The sequence below is a fragment of the Abrus precatorius genome, unplaced genomic scaffold (assembly GCF_003935025.1).
Source record: "Abrus precatorius isolate BTA unplaced genomic scaffold, Abrus_2018 Scaffold2, whole genome shotgun sequence".
NCBI lineage: Eukaryota > Viridiplantae > Streptophyta > Magnoliopsida > Fabales > Fabaceae > Abrus > Abrus precatorius.
In genome coordinates, this window is record NW_020874362.1 from 28223609 (window position 1) to 28239241 (window position 15633).

General features: G+C 33.5%; 2 protein-coding genes across 3 annotated transcripts; both read right to left on the bottom strand.

The window, feature by feature from the left end:
* Positions 1-131: 131 nt before the first annotated feature.
* LOC113858131 (beta-galactosidase 8-like) lies at positions 132-6616 on the bottom strand. Its single transcript, XM_027490616.1, has 19 exons — positions 6455-6616; positions 6282-6377; positions 5125-5237; positions 4900-4966; positions 4726-4818; positions 4468-4611; positions 4260-4348; positions 4005-4110; positions 3794-3881; positions 3507-3625; positions 3100-3261; positions 2732-2934; positions 2545-2639; positions 1850-1959; positions 1583-1696; positions 1334-1435; positions 785-996; positions 345-681; positions 132-239 (listed from the first exon to the last, which is right to left on the bottom strand). The coding sequence occupies exons 1-19, from the start codon at positions 6614-6616 to the stop codon at positions 132-134; spliced, it is 2520 nt and encodes an 839-aa protein (XP_027346417.1).
* Positions 6617-8132: 1516 nt separating this feature from the next.
* Positions 8133-14048, bottom strand: LOC113858130 (beta-galactosidase 8-like). Of its 2 annotated transcripts, none has more exons than XM_027490615.1 (19): positions 13882-14048; positions 13703-13798; positions 13271-13383; positions 13127-13193; positions 12954-13046; positions 12648-12791; positions 12419-12507; positions 12178-12283; positions 12007-12094; positions 11788-11906; positions 11536-11694; positions 11184-11386; positions 10993-11087; positions 10220-10329; positions 9947-10060; positions 9689-9790; positions 9076-9287; positions 8635-8971; positions 8133-8514 (listed from the first exon to the last, which is right to left on the bottom strand). In XM_027490615.1, the coding sequence occupies exons 1-19, from the start codon at positions 14044-14046 to the stop codon at positions 8371-8373; spliced, it is 2556 nt and encodes an 851-aa protein (XP_027346416.1). In that variant the 5' UTR covers positions 14047-14048; the 3' UTR covers positions 8133-8370. The 2 variants fall into 2 exon arrangements, with proteins under 2 accessions (XP_027346416.1, XP_027346415.1); XM_027490614.1 differs by having other exon boundaries at positions 8166-8514; positions 9926-10060.
* Positions 14049-15633: the final 1585 nt, after the last annotated feature.

The window sequence follows — 15633 nt, forward strand, 5'->3', positions numbered from 1 at the left end:
ATTGATATATTTAATAATTCAAAGAGTTTATTCTAAATATTGCTAAACAATCCAATATAAGATACTTGGGTAGTGCTTTCCAGCTGAAACCAAATCCGAGCTAGGGAGTGGTAAGGGTTGAAACAACTTGTCTACGTACAAGCAGCTTCAACGGCTAAACTCTTTGTCACTCCTTTACATGGATCGCCAAATGTATTAATTGATACTCTAATACTGCAACTGTTTGATCCAATACAGGTCTGTTAAAAGATTATTAGTGTCAATCTCAACTGAAATGAAAAATATCTAAGCAAAAGGCATATGAATTTCTTATTCAATGAGAAAAGCTTGAAATTGGATACCACCTTTTTCACAATGGATAGAGCCTCGTTGCTGCTACATTGTCCATGTTTGAAGTTCCCACAAGTCCCTTGAGGTGTTCCAAAACTTGCAAATTTAATGGAAGAGATGACTTGATTAGGATAAGGGCACTCTAGTGGGAGTACAGGCCCTGCTTTTCTTCCTGATTCTGTATCTGAATTCCACAAGTCTACAGGTGGAGGGTGAGACTCAGATACATGTGAACACAAGCTTCCTATTATTTTTATAGCAAAGGATATTTGTGTAGGGTTGCCTCCAATTTCCTCAAACAATACAAGAGTGTTGTTATTTGGTTGCAACCATGATCGTGGTAAATGGTATCTGCAACATCATTGACTCAATTGTTTAATAAAATTGCCTCTACTTTCCTCGATTCATTCAACATTACTTTCAATTTCTCTCATCTAGAATATCTAACACTTACAATGTCTGTGATGGCTTTCCACAGTTCTTGAGACATTTGGATGCATCATAAGATCCTCTATAATCGCATGAGTCAGTACAGCCACTATTTAGAGAGATATATGTAGGCCAGTACCGTCCAATGCTATGCCCATTTACCCAAGCCTCACCTTTTCCCATCCCCGTGAGGTCAATTGCAATTGGGTTGTTGCCAGAGGGAACAACAAAGTTTATCTAACCAACATGGAATACTATTAGTAGCCTTAATTTTCTTTGTATTATGCCATTCAGAGATGAATATATTAGATGCAAGCAGAGCTGAGTAAACTTATAAAAAAGTAAAGTCACATCTAAATTCAGCTGTTTTTCTGAGGTGTACTCAATATCACATAATAAAAATCTATATATTGCAATTTTATTAAATATCATAAGACATCACATGATACTATGCATTATTATTACTGTTAAATGTTATAATTTTCAATAAATATAATTTATTGATTTCTTATTTTGTACTTTTAAGCACACATTAGAAAAACTATAAATTCAATATATTCTTATTAAATATTACCTTGTACCAAGTCAAGGGTTGATTCTTAGGTAAGGTAGATTGTGAATTCCACTTTCCAGAACTGCCACTAGGAAGACCTAGGTCTTCACCTTTAAGGCCAACCTGCGTTCACAAAAACATTGGTCATACATTCTAAAATTTCAATAAAAAAGAAAAATGAAATTCAATTTATTTCAGTAATATCTATTTACTTAATGAAGTTATCAAAAGGACAGAGAAAAATAATAGGCTTAAAGCATAGAATATAACCTGATATGTCCACTGCTTGGAGGAGAGATCAAGAGTACTGCCATTCTTCAAACCTCTCAATATTACTGGACCAGTGATCCCCGCACCCCATGTATCAAAAAAAGCTCCAAAGTTCTGATGTTGTCGTATAATGTTCACATTAGATAATGTAGTAATGAGAAATCACAAATCTCAAGGGGAGGAAATGACAAGTCAATGCATAATACAGACCAATGTGTTGTCTGTCTTAAATGCTTATGCATTACAGTAAGAATAGAAAAGGTGAACCTGAAGTCCCACAGTTAAACTGAGGAGATCAATTGTGTTCTTCCCAGACACAAGTGTGATGGGGATGTCCACATTGACCTTATAACTGTCTCTGTTGCCTGTTCCGCTCCCTGAAAGAGTTTTAACAACACAGATAAGTATTATGTATTATTAGAAAGTTCATGAAATTTTTAATTGAAAGGTAGGAACAACCATGGTCAATTGATCATACATAACCTTGATTTTATTTTACCTCCCTCCTTAAAGGGATCAAATTGTACATGACAAGTGCAAAGATATCATTTTCTTAAAAAGTCTTCTTTTGTACATTTAATGAACCAAGGATTGGGTACAAAATATTTTCAACTGCTTCTGAGAAAACTGGTGAGTACTGAGTGTTAAGTGTAATTTGAGTGATTTGATCAGGTAATATACATTAAAATGTTTCATCCATTAAGGTTGCATAATAGTATAACAGCAAGATATTGAATTTTTGTATTTTGGTCTGCAGCCATGAATGAATTTTATAGTTTCAAATTACTAATCTACTATCTATCACCTATGACCGCACAAAGCAGGAAGATAAGGATTAGATACACCATACACCTTTGTTATTACAACTTGAGAGACAAAAAAACGAATATTTAGGAAGGACGCATATAAGACATGGTTTTTGAAACATATCATCAGATGTCATTGCCTTGAACTTTATTTACCTGCAAACTTCCCATTTATGAAAGCATGTAGACCATGACCAAGGGATTCAATGTGAAGGACAGTTTGAACACCAGCATCATCTTCAATATCAATGCTTCAGAAAAAAATCATGATCAAGTGTTATCATGCGGCAGAGAATTGCAGGTCAGAAGAAAGTTTTCTCAACCTTGGAGGCATAATATATACCTTAATGAGTACCACAAGTAGTCACTTCTATCACCAGTTGTATTTATTTGCTCCAGTAATCCAAATTTTGAGAATGAATCAGCCTTTGAAATACCAATAGGTTCACTGATCCAGCTCCAACCTGGGCTACAATCCTCCAAAGAACTAACCTCTTCCTTTAAAGAATCGGTTATGAAGCTAGAAATCATAGATGCAGAATTAATCTGTCATACCAAAAATACTTTAGTTGATGCTACATGCTTCTTGCAATAGAAAATAATACAACTGATATTGACCCTAGACATTGACAAATGAATATTAATATACACTTCGTAAAGTAACTCCAGTGAATTAACCATCCACTTTGATTGGTTAGTTGATGAGCAAACCTTTGCAGTATTAAGCACTACATTCTTGCAATCTGGTAAGATGCTCACAGACCAGGCAGGCAAATCGTATGCATTGCCATTAAAATTCACTGTTGCATCGGATGTGTAGTTGATGTTGGCAAGGAAGGCAGCACATTTGGCTCCTGTCTTGTAAACTGCAGCCTGTGTTTAAATATTAAAACACATGCATCATCTATGTAGTTGAGGGTAATATTTATAGAAAATAAGAAATTTAACAGAAGTGAATGATTATTAGCATCTAGCACCAGCATTTTTTCACAATCAATAAAATGAAACTTTCACAAAGTTGGGAAGGATGAGGGAACTAGAGAAACCTATGACAAATGAACAATAGACCCTGTAGAAGTTAAGTAAAAAATCTAGCCTATTAAATAGGAAACTTATACCTCTTGATTTGGACCAAGAGATATAATTGCTGGATCAGTAGCTATTAATGCTTCTTCACAAAACTTTATGGCCTTGTGCACATCTTTAAGGTGGCCCCACTTAGGCTGTCTTATAATTCCTGCATCATTCAGTTAAAATACTTAAATTAAAAACTATAATCTTTTTGTCTTCTACTTACTGTGTACTTATCTTCTTGATTACATACCAAGGCAAGGTTGAGTAGTATATTTATAGTATCTTCAGTTTCAACAATAAATATGCAATATGAAGATTAAGAACTGCATACCATACTCATCAATTGGTGCATCATAATCATAGCTAGTAGCAACGAACGGTCCACCAGCTGTCCGGCCAAAGTTAGTCCCTCCATGGTACTGTTTCAGTGCAAGCAACAAAAATGTTATGGTATTAGCTAGTTTCTTTTCTAATGTAGTTAAGATTTATTTATTTTTTAATCATATGATAATAAATAAAAAAACAATGTAAGGTTTCATTACCATATAGTAGTTTTGTAAAGTTCCACCTAACTGGAAAAAGCGCGCCACGGCAAATGCAAGATCTTCCACAGGTCTGTAAGCTACAGCACCACCAAAATAAAGAAACCTAGCAGTGCAAAAAATTCAAAAAGGTTGTAAGAAAAACAACAAGAAGTTTAAATGAGAAACGGAAAGGAGAAACACATTAAATCACATCATATTTTGAGAATGCTATTCAGACAAGTAAATGCCTCATAGAAAAGAGAGCTAGCTAACCATCCATTATAACCCTCAGTCCAAATTTTTGGTTTTGTCTTGGAGTTTGGTCTGAATTGATCGCAGTAAAATCCATTGCATGTATTAATCTGGCAGTTAACGAAGCAAATAAGATGATTGAAAACAGTAACATAGCAAGATTAAACAGACCATAAATTAAAACATTAACCGCATAACAATTATTTGAACAGGAGAAGAGAAGAATTACAATTGGATCAGGAGCATCATCCTGCATGCACATGACCCATGGAACTCCTGTATCAAGAGATGTAGCCATTGATGCTGCCCAATCGATGTAAGATATAGCAGCAGGACCATAGGCCCCATCAACATCCCCATACTCATTTTCAACCTGGCATTAGAAAATACTTAAAAAAATTATCTTACTAAAAAATATGAAGATGGCCATGTAGATTATCTATAAGCATGCTTCAATAAATTTAATAATAAATAAAACATAAAAAACCTGAGACAAAATTATAGGCCCTCCCTGTGATGCATAGAGGTTCTCTTGCTTCATCATATCCACAATCTTAGCAGTGAATCGTTGCATTTCTGCCTGAAGAAACGATTCAACTTTACAACATAGCAGGAAGTAGGTGTAACAGGATGAGTCATATAGAGAGCAAGGAAGCATTACCTTGAATGGTTCATTATCAGTTCGGAACTGAATTCCCGGAATAAAATGCAGCCAAAGTGGGAAACCGCTGTTAAGAAGTTAAAGACTATGGTCATAAGTTATAATCCAGTTTGGATAAGCTTATGCATAAGCACTCGTAGGAGAAGAAAATATGAAAATAAAACTATGTATCTTGTCCATGCAAAAATATACACAGAACAGAAAGGATTTAAATCCAATTTTTACCCATAGTTCCATTCAGCACATACGTATGGACCAATCCGGAGATGAACATATAGGTCTGCTGCTGCTACTGTCTTCACAAATTTGATCAAATCACCCCTCCCTTCAAAATTATACTGCCAAAGCATGTAAATGAAAATTCATCATTGATTTGATGTCAGTATAATATATCAACAACTATGTTCTGTCTATGGTTAAATGTGAATGTGTCTCTTTGGATTGAAATTAAGAGTATAGCATGAACAGTGTAGTTAAAAGTATGAAATGCTGAGGAGTCTTTCACACTTTTTCTTAACTAATACCTGTTAGAATAATGTCAAAAACCAAGTGATCCTCCAAGTTTCCCGTTGCTCAGTTTAAAATAGATTAAAGATTTTATATACTTCGATGTCTTTCAGTACATAATTTTGGATGTAATCTAGTGACTGTGGTTCAAGGTTATGTCCAAAAATGGATTAACGGGAATAAAGATTTAAGTAAAAAGTACTAATTTTGGTAATTAGCAATGTTTTTAAAAAAATCATACAACTAACAGAGACAATAATTTATGATTCAATCGTCGTTAAATTAAAATCGAGTTTATAAATATAATATATTAAATAATAAATTATTATAAAATTTAGTTAGATAAAATATTAAGTTTGTATAAAAATCATATTACATATTTTTCAAGATAAAAAGTAATAATAAATAATCAAATAATAAAAAATTCATAATCATAAGTAGACCATTGTTTCGGTAGTACTAATATCAATTTCATATAAAAATATATTTAATTATATTAAAAAATTATAAATTAGTATAAAAATCATATTAAGGCTCTATCCGTCACAGTTACTGGGGGACACTTTTTTATTCATTTCTCTCTTCTCCCATTTCATATTAACTCTTTAATGAAAGATTATAATTTTTAGTTTCTAACCATTCAACATCTAATGATGAATTAATTATTTGATATAAATTAAGAGTTATTTTGATACTAATATAAATAATGAACCAAATTCATGTATTACATGTATCAAATAATAAAATCATCGTATTTCTATTCTTCTTCTTTCTTTACCAAAATTTTCTACTTCTCATAATTTGCGTAAACCTTCAACATATATAACGAACTCATCAACTTTGCAAACTGTAGATTTTGAGAGAAAAATGAAAACCTGGCCTCGAACAGGTTCGTGTAAGTTCCAGAAAACATAGGTCTCGATCACATCTATTCCTCCGTCTTTGGATTTTTGAATAAGGTCTTCCCACATCTTCAAACACAATATATATTAGCACTGTTTAGTAATCCAAAGTGAAAACACACACACACACACACACACACATATACCTCTGGAGTGCTACGAGGGTAATGAATAGAACCAGATATCAAGACTCGGCGCTTCCCACCGATCATCAATGCTCTGTGATCGTACGTTACATTGCCAAAGGAAGCAGAGGCATCAACACAAAACAACCAAACCAAAACCAACACTATCTCTGTACCTCTCATTATGCCCTTTCTGAGTTTAAGGAATGATTCAGGAAACACCTTAAGAACTTTATTGCAGAAGTTGCATGAGATGATATGAATGTTAATTAATTATTATTTTTATTTTATTTTTCACGAGGGGCTAAAACACTAAAATAAATCTCCAACATGCAAGCATACTTGGAGACCCTACTCAACCAAAAAACCTTCAAACTCTTGAGGTGTGAGTAGTTGTCATTTATATTTCTATGATGTTTAACTTTTTTATTTTATTTAAAATAATACTTTTTTACTTGTACTTGATTTCAACGATAAAAAATATCAATTTATAAAATAATTAATATATAAATTATATTTATAATATATTTTAATTAATTGATAGCATAAAAATTCTTAAATTAACAGTATAGTAAAATTAAACTCTCACAAACCCCTTTTTTAAATAGATAATGTCGGAAATAAAGAACGTTGAAAAGATGACAATGCTGGAGAACGATGCGAAAGGAAACAAGTGGGTAGAGGTAAGTTAAGCCAACATAGGCGATTGATCCTAAGCTGAGAAGTAAAGGGTTGTCATTGTTATGGTTGTCTTCAATCATTCCTTGTGTTGTCTTCTATGAGAGCTTGCTAGTTGCTACTTTTGAGTTTGCCAAGTAACAGATTTTTAGCTTATTGCATGTGGTGTGTTCTGCTTGGACTATGGATGATGAGTTTGAATGAAAGGACAAATTTTAAGTATTTCATTTTGAATATTATTATTATTATTATTATTATTATTTTTTATTAATACTAAAGTTATATTTTGAAAATTAGTTTTGATTTTTAATATTAATTTTTATTATATTGATTATAAAAAATGGATACTGATTAAAAAAATATTTAAAATATTACACTAAAAAAGATGAAATAATTAGTACCTATCTATTTGCATTTGCACCGTCACTACGAGTTTGGAATCACATCCTGGGCAAATTTGTTATTAAAAATAACAAATAAAAAACTTTATTTTTCTTCCCCTTTGATGATAAAAACTAAAAAGTAATTTTTGTCTGGCGCGGCGTGCAGAAATTAGAATGAGGATAAATTGATATACCGGACAAGACTATACGTAACCCTTAATATTATATTACATAATTCACTTCAACACTTGAACGTTGCAGTTAAGGATAATCCAATATTTGATATTATTTTAAATTTGGGCTAAAATTTAACATTAACTTTAAAAGCTAACTTCTTAAAAAAAAAATTGCTTTAATGGGGGACTTAAACAACACTGTTAAACACTAAATCAAATAGTTCATTATTCTTTTATACATAAATGACATGATAATTCAGTTGTGAGTCACTTTAAAGTCATCTAGACTTGGTGGGCAAGAATGATGAAGATTTTGGTACTTTTTGTCGAAATCAAAGATATCCAATTATTTTTATATCACAAAAAATTATTATCCATATTTTGGAAAAAAAAAAATCATCTATGTAAATAATCAAAAGGGCTTTGGGCACGGAATCTTAATAATCATGATAGGAGTTTCCTGAACAAATTGTTGTTATCATAAATAGCCCTTTTGTTTCTCACACTGATGGGTGAGAACAAATTCTTGTTTAGTGAATTAGAAACCTTCCATTGGAGTAAAAAGTACCATGATCACACATCATGCATAAGCGAGATTGACATTTTTTTCACCTTGTTTACTACCAGAATACCATTTTGCTTTGGCTAATCAAGTAATTAGGAACCATCTTCAACAATGAGCAGTGCTCTTCAGCCAAGTCTAAGCTAGGAAGTGGGAAGGCTTGAAGCGACTAGCCAATGCACAAGCAGCTTCAACAGCTAAACTCTTTTCTACTCCTTTACATGGATCTCCAAATGTATAAATAGATACTCCAATTCTACAACTGCTTGATCCAATGCAAGCCTGTTAAATGTTAATACTCATTAGAGTCAGCATATATTGAAAAAGGAAAAGGCAAATTAAATACACAAAAGGCATATATTATATAGTAACTTCTTATTTAAAGAGGAAGCTGGGTAACACCTTTTGCATAATGGATAGAGCCTTATTGCTCTTGCATTGTCCATGTTTGAAGTTCCCACAAGTCCCTTGAGGTGTTCCAAAACTTGCAAATTTAATGGAAGAAATGACTTGATGAGGATAAGGGCACTCCAGTGAGAGTACAGGCCCTACTTTTCTTCCTGATTCTGCATCTGAATTCCACAAGTCTACTGGTGGAGGGTGAGATTCAGATACGTGTGAACACACACTTCCTATCTGTTTTGTGGCAAAAGAGATTTTCGTAGGTTCTCCTCCAGTTTCCTCAAACAATACAAGAGTGTTGCTATCTGGTTGTAACCATGCTCGCGGTACATGGTATCTGCAGGATTAGTTTAGTTAATAAGTATCTAACAGGATTGCCTTCACTTTCTTAAACAATTCAGGATTCCTTTCAACTTGTCGTATCTAGAATATAACACTTACAATGTCTGCGATGGTTTTCCACAATTCTTGAGACATTTGGATGAACTATAAGCCCCTCTATAATTGCATGAGTCAGTACAGCCACTATTTGGTGAGACATAAGTAGGCCAGTATCGCCCAATGCTTTGTCCATTCACCCAAGCCTCACCTTTTCCCATCCCCGTGAAGTCAATTGCAACCGGATTACTGCCAGAGGGAGCAATGAAGTTTGTCTGATACAACATGTATTACCATATTAGTTAGTAGCAACATCATTTGTCCTATAGTAGTATTCTCTTAAGTTTCTTTGTAAGTATATGATGATGAAGATATCAAATGAAAACACAGCTGAGTAAACACTGCCTTGGACAGTTCATAAACCATGTGATCTTGTGAACCAAATAGGTGCAAAGAGACTTTTAATGTATTTGGCCTTGCGTTAGAATGCATATAGATCCATGTTTACTTCAATGCTAATAGTTGTAGCTTCTGTATTGAATCCATATTTACAGCTTTTCTAACGTGTTTCCAAATACACACTTCGTCTGCTTATGCAGTTGTAACAATGAGAGGATAGTTGAGAAATTGAGAATTTCAATATATAGACCAGATGCTATGTTCTTATAAAGATTACCTTGTACCACGTCAATGGCTGATTTGTTGGTAAGGTAGATTGTGAATTCCACTGTCCAGAATTGCCACTAGGTAGACCTGAATCTTCACCTTTAAGGCCAACCTGAATTCAAAAAAATACAGACTCTGTATTCTATGGCTTCGATCAAAAAGGAAAAATGAAATCAAATTTATTTCAGTTGTATCTCTTCAGTTAATGAAGACATCAAAACTCAAAATGAGAAGGAAAATAACTGACTTTAGTTAAGCTGAGACTAACCTGATATGTCCACTGCTGGGAGGAGAGATCAACAGTGCTTCCATTCTTCAAACCTTTCAATTTCACGGGACCAGTGATCCCTGCACCCCATGTGTCAAAGAAAGCTCCATAGTTCTGATGTGCACAAGGTTTTTGCATTAGCTGATGTAGTAAGAACTGACTTGACAATTAGGTGAACTGATATGGAGAGGGAATAACAAACTAATGCATATTACAAACCTAAATTTCCTTTGCTCTAAATGTTTATATACATTATAAGAAGAAAAGACAAACCTGAAGTCCCACAGTTAAACTCAGGAGATCAATTATGTTTTTCCCAGACACTAGTGTGATGGGGATGTCTACTTTGACCTTAGCATTGCCACTGTTGCCTGTTCCACTCCCTGAACAGATAAGTATTATTAGATAATTCATGAAATATTCTATTGAAATAAAGAAAGAACTGAACATTTTAGGAAGGAACAACCATGAACAGTTGATCTAACTCTATTTCTAATTAACCTTGATTTTTATTTCCATATATAATAGTGAGATTAAAATTTTGCTTGCCAAGGAATGCCCAAAATTCAATTTATGTTTATAATTTCTATTTTAGATATTTAATGAACCTGTATTTGTTATAATAATAAAACTAATAAGTACTGAGTTTTATGCTTAATTGAGTGATTTGATCTAGATAGTATGCTTTTATATGTTTAAGGTTGCAAACTTGCGTGAATGTTTTTTGATCTGCAGCCAAGAATATTATGTTCTCAGGTTAGTGATCTATCATCTGTAGCCAGTGGCCACGCATAGCAGGAAGAGAGAGACACCTTACACTATAGTTATTTCTATTCTGACTAATACCAACCCAAACACAGGCTTAATTTTTGCCTCATTTGCAACATTTTCAAATAAAGAATCTAAGAGTGCTTAAGAGGGGTGGGGTGGGGGGAGGGACATGCTTCTTTCTTTCTTAGGTCTTAAAATAATGCCAAGGAATTTAAACAAGAACATATAGTGCATACGAAATATTTAACTCATTGACAGACATTAATTTTATTTACCTGCTAGCTTCCCATTTATGAAAGCGTGAAGGGCATGACCAAGGGATTCAATGTGAAGGACAGTTTGAGCACCAGCATCATCTTCAATATCAATACTTCAGAAAAAAAAATCACGATTAAGTTTTATTATGTGGCAGAAAATTGCTGGTCAGAAGAAAGCTTTCTCAACCTTGGAGGTATAATATATATACCTTAATGAGTACCACAAGTAGTCACTTCTATCAGCAGTTGTATTTATTTGCTCCAGTAATCCAAATTTTGAGAATGAATCGGCCTTTGAAATACCAACAGGTTCACTGATCCAACCCCATCCTGAGCCACAATCATCCAAAGAACCAACCTTTTCTTTTAAAGATTCAGCTGTGAAGCTTGAAATCATAGATGCAGAATTAATCTGCCATACCAAAAATAACTTCAGTTTATGCCACTTCTTGGACTTCAAAAAAAATAATCTCAACTATAGATACATTAATCACATGCAATTTGAGAGTAACTTTATTCAATTGAACTATCTATTTTGATTGGGAAATTGATGAGGCAAACCTTTGCAGTATTAAGCACTACATTTTTGCAGTCAGGTAAGATGCTCACAGACCATGCAGGCAAGTGATAGGAATTTCCATTAAACTTTACTGTTGCATCAGATGTGGCAATGTTGGCAAGGAAGGCAGCACATACAGCTCCTGTCTTGTAAACGGCAGCCTGGGTTTACACAGTAAATGTTAAGAGGATAAATTGTTCTAAACATAGTATAATAAGAGTCTCCTTGACCAAGTTAAAAGGTGCACTTATTACCTCTAGATTTGAACCAAGAGATGTTATTGTTGGATCAGTAGCTATCAGTGCTTCTTCACAAAGCTTTATGGCCTTGTGCATATCCTTAAGGTGTCCCCACTTAGGCTGTCTAATAATTCCTGCACCATGCAGTAAAATGTTTTGAAAAAATAAGCATATGATGTCTAGATTCAATTCTACAACACTGACAATAAATATGAAGGTTGAAACACAGCATACCGTACTCATCAATTGGTGCATCATAATCATAACTAGTAGAAATGAATGGTCCACCAGAAGTCCGGCCAAAATTAGTCCCTCCATGGTACTGTTTCAGAGCAAGCAAGCAAACAAGTTGTGGCATCAAATTGTTTCTTATCTTAAACAACATGTAAGGTTGCGTTGCATTACCATATAGTAATTTTGAAAAGTTCCACCTCGCTGGAAAAAGCGTGCCACAGCAAATGCAAGATCTTCCACTGGTCTGTAAGGCACAGCTCCACCAAATGAAAGAAACCTATGGTTTCAAAGAATTCAAAGGTTGAAAGAAAGAAAAAAATAGAGCTGAATGAGAAAGGATATTCAAAAATCACAAGATCATATTTACAAGACATTCAAATACTAAATGATTCATATAGAAAAGGATGCCAACCATCCACTCCAATTCTCAGTCCACATTTTAGGCTTTGCTTTAGAGTTTGGTGTGAATTGATCACAGTAAAATCCATTGCATGTGTTAATCTGAAAGCAGTTAATATAACAAATTACGAAATTAACAATCAAGTAGGATAATTGTAGATAGCAGCATAGTAAGATAGACAATATAGTAAAAAATAAACAGCAGAACCCTTGATGTAAACAGCTAAAAGGATAAAACATACAATTGGATCAGGAGCATCTGCCTGCTGGCACATGACCCAGGGAACCCCTGTATCAAGAGATGTAGCCATTGATGCTGCCCAATTGATGTAGGATTTAGCAGCTGGACCATAGGCCGCATCAATGTTCCCATACTCATTTTCAATCTGGCATTAGAAAGTACTTAATATTTTAATATTAAAAGAATTTTTATATGCTGTAGGCCATTAAGAATTTGAAACTATCCATAGAACAAATAATTATGCTTCCAAATCTGGATGCCATAATTTCCCAAAAAATAAACATTGATATAACATTTTGAGAAAAACCTGAGATAAAATAATTGGTCCTCCCTGTGAGGCATAGAGGTTCTCTTGCTTCATCATATCCACGATCTTAGCAGTGAACCTCTTCATTTCTGCCTGAAGACAATTCAATTTCACATGATAAAAGGAAGCAGGAGCAAAAAGATGAGACATAGAGAAAGGAAGTGAATGATTACCTTAAACGGTTCATTATCAGTTCGGAACTGAATTCCCGGAATAAAATGGAGCCAAAGAGGAAAACCACTGTTGAGAAAAGTTGAAGACCATGATCAGATATGAACTTCCTCGTAAAAAGAGACATAGAAAGGATCTACTTTTACCCGTAGTTCCATTCAGCACATGCATATGGACCAATCCGGAGATGCACATATAGACCTGCTTCTGCTACTGCCTTCACAAATTTAACCAAATCACCCCTTCCTTCAAAATTATACTGCCAACCCAAGTAATAATCCATCATCAATTTGATCACAAGACCCCAACTGTATATTATTAAGGAATAGTGGAGTAGTACTCCCCATTTCATGGTTTTAAGATTTAACTACACTGTTCATATTAACTGTAAAAAACGTGTGAAACAATGATCATTTTATTTTCCAAAGCTGCCTACTTTTATTTTTGTTTATGATTTGTATTTGCATGACTGCAAAGTACACACACAAACAATGCAATGCAAGAGACAGTGAGGAACATAAACATAAACAATGTGAAAATGGTAATGGTAAAATTAACATAACCAAAAAGAGCAGAACCTGGCCTCGAACTGGTTCATTTAAGTTCCAGAAAACATAGGTTTCAATGACATCTATTCCTCCATCTTTGGATTTCTGAATAAGGTCTGGCCACATCTGCAACAACAAACACCACCACTTTGAAGTCCAAACGTCAAAAACAAAGGTGAAAAGGAGCATAATAGACACACATATTCTACCTCTGGAGTGCTACGAGGGTAATGAATAGAACCAGATATTAAGACTCGACGCTTGCCATTGATGATCAATGCTCGATGGTCATAGGTAACATTGGTGCAAAAGGAAGAAGGAGCATAAACACAAAAGAACAAAAGCAAAACCAACACAAGCTGTGTCGCTCTCATTGCCTTTTTGGAACAAAAAGAACGAACAAAACCAACAAAGGGAATGACAATGATTCCCTCTTTGTTTTAGCTTCCCGTATTTAAAGGCACGGGTTTTCTTAATACCCTTATCTTAAAGCAAATGCTAAAAATGTCTTTGGAGTTAAAACTTAAATGGGGTTGCTTTCTTAAGACAAACAGAACAAACTTGCACAGAAAGCTTGGGAAATGACTGGTTAGCGTCTTCGACCAGTCCTCATGTCTTTTTTTCCCACATGCGTGTGAGTGTAAAACGTTGTTGCTTGGCGATTTTGTAAAAAGATAAGAACGGAAATAAACTTGGAGAGTGGGAAGAGAATCAAATGCGAGAAGAGTGAAGATTGGTAATACGCATTGAAGGGCACGCCACGTATGCAAATATATTTAGAGCTTGTCAATGTCACGGTTTTCCTAAGATCATGGTGTTGTCTTTTTCTACTGTTTCGCAGTTCCCTCTGCCGCTGTTTCTTGTCTTAGCATGTGTTTGGATTAAACTATGTTCAAATTTATGGGTGTGTGTTCATCTTGTATCAACCATGAGGTGAAAACTCAGAATCTGAGGGTCACGCAATCATTATTTAATATATTTTAAGCAGTTTTAAATGTATTTTTATATAATAAAAAAATTGAATATTTTTATTTTTATTTTTATTTTTATTTTCTTAAGGCTACAGTGAGTTAACTAATTATGCAATTAACTGGTAACGTTGACCTGAATTATAAGATTTCTCAAATTATTTTATTTCACTCTTAAAACTTCGTTATAACTTTCGAAGAGTTTAAAATTTGCAGCATGCGATAATTTTTTGAAATATTGACAAATAAGTCTTTATTTAAATTTCAATGGGTGCAAGGTTAATGTGCAAATCTAATACTAATGCAAATGCCAGGTCCAAAAACAACAACTTATCTATATTCCATCTTTCTCGCAGAAGACAAAAAGGTTAAGGCCTGCAACATTAGACATTTGGGTCATCGGTTCATGTTCATCGTAAAATCTCTCTTGCTTTGATACTTTAAAATGATGCATTTACTGTATGAGAGTGTGTTCATTTACGGTAATTTTGTGAAATCTCAATCATTAATGTAGAGCATAAAATTTTGTTACTACTAGTAAACACCAAAACATAATAGATATTCTTCCGTCGGTAGGATAAAACAATATTTTAATGAATTTTTGTTAATTTCAACCTTTAAAATTAAAGATAAGTAACTAATAATAATAAAATTTTATTATAAAAAAATATAATACAAAAATTATGTATTTTTTATAAAAAAAATTGTAAATAGTTAAATTCAATTCTAAAGTTAATAAAATTTTATTTTAATTGAATAACAAATTAAGAATACTTGTTTTCTTGTGGAAAACAAGAGTGATATTCTTTAATTGCATTTTCAAATTTAAGAATGTCAGGAAGATTCTTTCTCACACGTTTTTTTATTATTAGTTACAATATTCTAAAAATTTTAAAGAATATAAGAAAAAACAGTAAAAAAAATGAAACTTATATAATTTTTAATAAATTTTAGTTAATATTAAAAATATATTAAAAAATTTATATTGGAAAG

What these genes read in the sequence shown, in the direction of transcription:
- LOC113858131 (XM_027490616.1), bottom strand. Translation starts at nt 6,616, where the DNA reads ATGAGAGGTACAGAGATAGTGTTGGTTTTGGTTTGGTTGTTTTGTGTT. An exon ending in ATGATGCTCCTGATCCAATT is followed by an intron (nt 4,349 to 4,467) that starts GTAATTCTTCTC and finishes GTTAACTGCCAG; the next exon opens with ATTAATACATGCAATGGATT. An exon ending in ACTGAGGGTTATAATGGATG is followed by an intron (nt 4,111 to 4,259) that starts GTTAGCTAGCTC and finishes TTGCACTGCTAG; the next exon opens with GTTTCTTTATTTTGGTGGTG.
- LOC113858130 (XM_027490614.1), bottom strand. Translation starts at nt 14,046, where the DNA reads ATGAGAGCGACACAGCTTGTGTTGGTTTTGCTTTTGTTCTTTTGTGTT. An exon ending in TGCACCAATTGATGAGTACG is followed by an intron (nt 11,907 to 12,006) that starts GTATGCTGTGTT and finishes TGCATGGTGCAG; the next exon opens with GAATTATTAGACAGCCTAAG. An exon ending in AGCCATTGACGTGGTACAAG is followed by an intron (nt 9,288 to 9,688) that starts GTAATCTTTATA and finishes ATGTTGTATCAG; the next exon opens with ACAAACTTCATTGCTCCCTC.